Genomic DNA, 3,978 nt, shown 5'->3' on the forward strand with positions numbered 1-3,978 from the left:
GTTTAACGCAGTTATGAAGATTTTCCATAAGAAAATTGATTATAAGCTGGCGGAAGATAACGTTCTTTTTATTGTCGTAATATCTCTGTAATGTAACTCTGCATATTTTAACGAGAATCAAGAAGTCGTTTAAGAAACGCCCAAAAAACGACTACTTTCAGTTAACATCTCGTTTCAATCGGTCCAGAATTTTCATCTATCTATGCTTTGAACCTCCCTCTAGGGAACGTGTATTTTTCAAAATACTACAACGCTGATAAAGAAATTTTGAAAAACAGAAAATCCAATTTTCATAGGTTTCTTCTAAAAAGATCGTTTCGGTACGAAATGTATTTAGACTTTTATCCATGGATCAGATTTAATCCTCGAGACTTACAACTTGAGGCATGTCTAATTAAAACAATTCGTTTCTACTTGTGTCCTCTCGTTACAGGAAAACCTCAACGTTACATAATGTATCACTTGTTGGCGTCGAGAACCAAGAAACACACTCAACGTACAATATTTGCATAACAACGCGGAATATATCAGTTTCAAAATGTACCAACAATCCTGTTAATCAATCATCATCGATGATAACTTTAGTACTTAATACTTATAACAAAGTTTGAAATTTCTTAATTACTTCCTATCGCAATTGAATAAATTCTTTTCATAAATTAATATTGTACCAATTACAGGTTGATTTTTTATCATTTAATTATCTTTGATGAAGATATTTTATTTCGATAAAGTCTTACATAAAGTTATGATACAGCAGGCAATACTGTACACTCGTTGTAACAAAATATTCAGTTGCAATTGAGGAAGATATAAGATCAACGAAGCAGTAACGATGCAAAGTATATGTAGTGAACTTTATGGTTGCTCCATAACAGATCCTTCAGCTTGAAATAATAAACATTTATAGACCGTAACGCATTCTTGTTGAATACGCATAAACGTCGTTGTAATTTACGATTTCAAATTAGTCAGCCTCCCCTCGCTGATTCCAACGATTTGCATTCTTCTTATTTAATTGTTCGTATTAAAGCAATGATTTTTAATGAAAAATATTAATAAACTTCCTATTAGTGTCTTCACTCTATAGATCGTTGTCAACAGTATGTTGAAATATCCGTGCAATCTTTATACTTATAAGCTAAAAGTAATACAACGGATATACAGTATAGAATTTAGTTCTTAATTTTATGAAATTTTAAAAACCGTCTATTAAATTAATTGAATTTAAAATACAATGTACGGGGAAACGAAAGTTAATTCAAACAAATGCGAAGAATAATGGAAAAGAATTCAACAAAGAGATAAAGATTTATTTCAAATTAGATTTTTATAACATCTTAAAATAAAAACGAAAACCCCATAATAAAATACAAAAGGTAACAATAAACTTACAACATATTTAACTATCCCTTTTTTCAAAACTAACCAGGAACCCATCTTTTGGAATAAGTTGAAAAGTGCCTCTCTTAAACTTTATAGGTTTTGTTTTCTCGTTAGGCTTTATTATAAACTTCTGCAAAAGATGTACTATCAGAAGCTTGGTTTCCATCAACGCGAAACGATTGCCAATGCACATTCGAGGTCCAATTCCAAACGGTATATAAGTATAAGGAACTATATTGTCCTTATTTTCTTTACTGAATCGTTCGGGATCGAACTTCTCGGGATTAGGAAAGTATTTAGGATCGTGATGCAGTGAATAAGTAGGGAACCAGATGTTTTGGTCCGGTTGAATAACTACGCTCTTGTGACCAGGTCCAGCTGGAGGCAATTCGAATTTTTCCGCGCATAATCTATCGATGAACAGTACTGGAGGATACATCCTGAGTATCTCCGATATTACCATTTCTATGTACTCCATTTTCATCAGGGCCTCGTACGAGATCTCACCCTTTCCTTCGGCCAAATAGTGATCCACTTCCTTCCGTAGCTTTTCCTGGACGTCTTGGTTCATAGCCAGCTCGTGAGTCAGGTAACACATCAAGGTGGACGACGTGTCGAATCCAGCCAAGAAAAAGATGAACGCTTGAGCGACCATATCGTCGATGGTCATTCGAGTAGTCCCTTTGTCCCTGGCCTGCATCAGAAGATGGATCATGTCCGGTCTGACGACGCCTTTGGTTTCTCGTATTTTCACCGTTTCGGATATAATTTTCGTCAGAAAATTCGACGACGATTGCGACAAGAACGTTATGCCTGCCATTCTCGTCAGGCGAGGGCTTATACGAAACATTAGAAATTTCATTGTTCGCAATATACCCATGAAATTAGCCGTGTCCGTTCCTGTCTTGTAGAACTCGTTGTCCTGATCTTTCAAAGAGTTCACGGTTATCCCGAAAGCTGCCGTAGCGATCACGTCGTTCGTGTATCTCGTGAAGACCTCTTTGCTTCGTATCATCGAACAACATTCTGGATGATTGTAGAAATAGTCGACGAAATCGTAGGAACACTTGGACACCAAACCGAACATGAATTTCATCTTACTAGCCGTGAAGAATGGACTCAAAGTGTTCCTTATCGTTTTCCAACGATCACCTTTCAAAGAGAAGACGTTCTTCCCAAATATTGGATCCATTTCTTCGGTGACGAAGCCTCGGTGATCCGGAAAATGGTCGAAGTGCTTTATAGCTACATCTTTGATCAACTCTGGATCCCGTATAATAATGGTTGGCGTGGCGAAATCCATGACTCCGAAATACCTTGAATTCTGGTGATCATGGTAAATTTCTTTTATGTAGTCTGAAATGATTTTGCGACGTAATGTAATTCCAAATATAATTCCAACCAATGGTGTCACTTCCGTGTACGGTACACCACGTTTCTTCCAGTAAGTGCGCTGATACTGTATTATTGACACAATCTTTATTAAACCGATGACGATCAAGGTGATCACTAACGACTCGAACACTGATAAAGATGACAGAGCCTCCATCGTTACAAACGTGTCTTTCGAATGGACGTCCTCCATTAAGTCTTCTTATAAATGCTAACAAATTCCCCTATACACGCAGAAAATACGAGGAGGGAGGATCAAGATACGCAGGAGTTGCTTTATCATTTTCGGATAAGAGGCTGAGGATGTCTGACTCTCAGATAACGAATATATTTTTCAATAATTCTGATAAATGTTGCAGCTTTGAGAACGGAAATAATCGACACTTTTTTATTGTAAATCAGATACTGGAAATCAATTAATTCTTCGATTTTAAGTTATCAAATGTAATCGGGCATTCACCTCGCGATATCAGAGATCGAATCATAGATCAGCTTTAGCGATAATGCATTACTTTCAAGGTAACGTGACATGTTACTTGCGTTTCTTGTCGAAGAAATTTTTTTTTAAATGAAATCACCAAAAATCCAATTTGTAGTACTTTCAATATAGGGAAAATTGTCTGTTAATTAGAAAGCAGCACCTGAACTATTAAATCACTGATCAAGATTATGAAATTATCGGTGACTTCCCATGAATTCACAGTATCGTCATAACTTGTATCAATGACGTTCAATTTCATAACTCCTTAAGGGTAGAAACAACAGTCGCCGTAGAAATTGCAATTTTACAAAAATAAATGAATATCGAATAAAGGGCATCTTTTAACTCGTTCGAAATTCTCCGATGTTATTATAGAAAATCTGTTTTTACAAAGTATAGAGATTGTCTGCAAATTCTATCAAACAAATATAGAATGGCAAACAGATACCGATTTTTTTCTAAACATGATAGTTGAAGACACGTCCAAGAAAATCCCTGATACTAGTTTCTGATAAGCCCCATATCTAACTCCGCCAATCAATCGCGACTAGTTTCACTTGAAAATTTTTATCCCAAGCTGTATAACTGCACAAGCCTCTGTGTAACTGCACGAGATATGAATACGAAGCAAAAACTATTCCATTACATAATATGTTTACTTACACTTCACAAAAATTCAAGACATTTGGAAATTTTTATTCAGACAAGAATGATTTACT

The 3,978-nt window shown here is 35.7% G+C and overlaps 1 protein-coding gene across 1 annotated transcript; it reads right to left on the reverse strand.

The window, feature by feature from the left end:
- Window positions 1–1,402: 1,402 nt before the first annotated feature.
- On the reverse strand, window positions 1,403–2,947 carry LOC122396999 (cytochrome P450 9e2-like). The gene has a single exon (XM_043395799.1). It carries the CDS (start codon window positions 2,933–2,935, stop codon window positions 1,403–1,405), a length of 1,533 nt encoding a protein of 510 aa, XP_043251734.1. The 5' UTR covers window positions 2,936–2,947.
- Window positions 2,948–3,978: the final 1,031 nt, after the last annotated feature.

This window comes from Colletes gigas, unplaced genomic scaffold (genome assembly GCF_013123115.1).
Source record: "Colletes gigas isolate AHSC1104 unplaced genomic scaffold, ASM1312311v1 Colletes_gigas_Sc00008, whole genome shotgun sequence".
Classification (NCBI taxonomy): Eukaryota; Metazoa; Arthropoda; class Insecta; order Hymenoptera; family Colletidae; genus Colletes; species Colletes gigas.

Bases quoted from the DNA above. Each gene is read 5' to 3' on its own strand.
- LOC122396999 (XM_043395799.1), bottom strand. From the start codon at position 2,935: ATGGAGGCTCTGTCATCTTTATCAGTGTTCGAGTCGTTAGTGATCACC.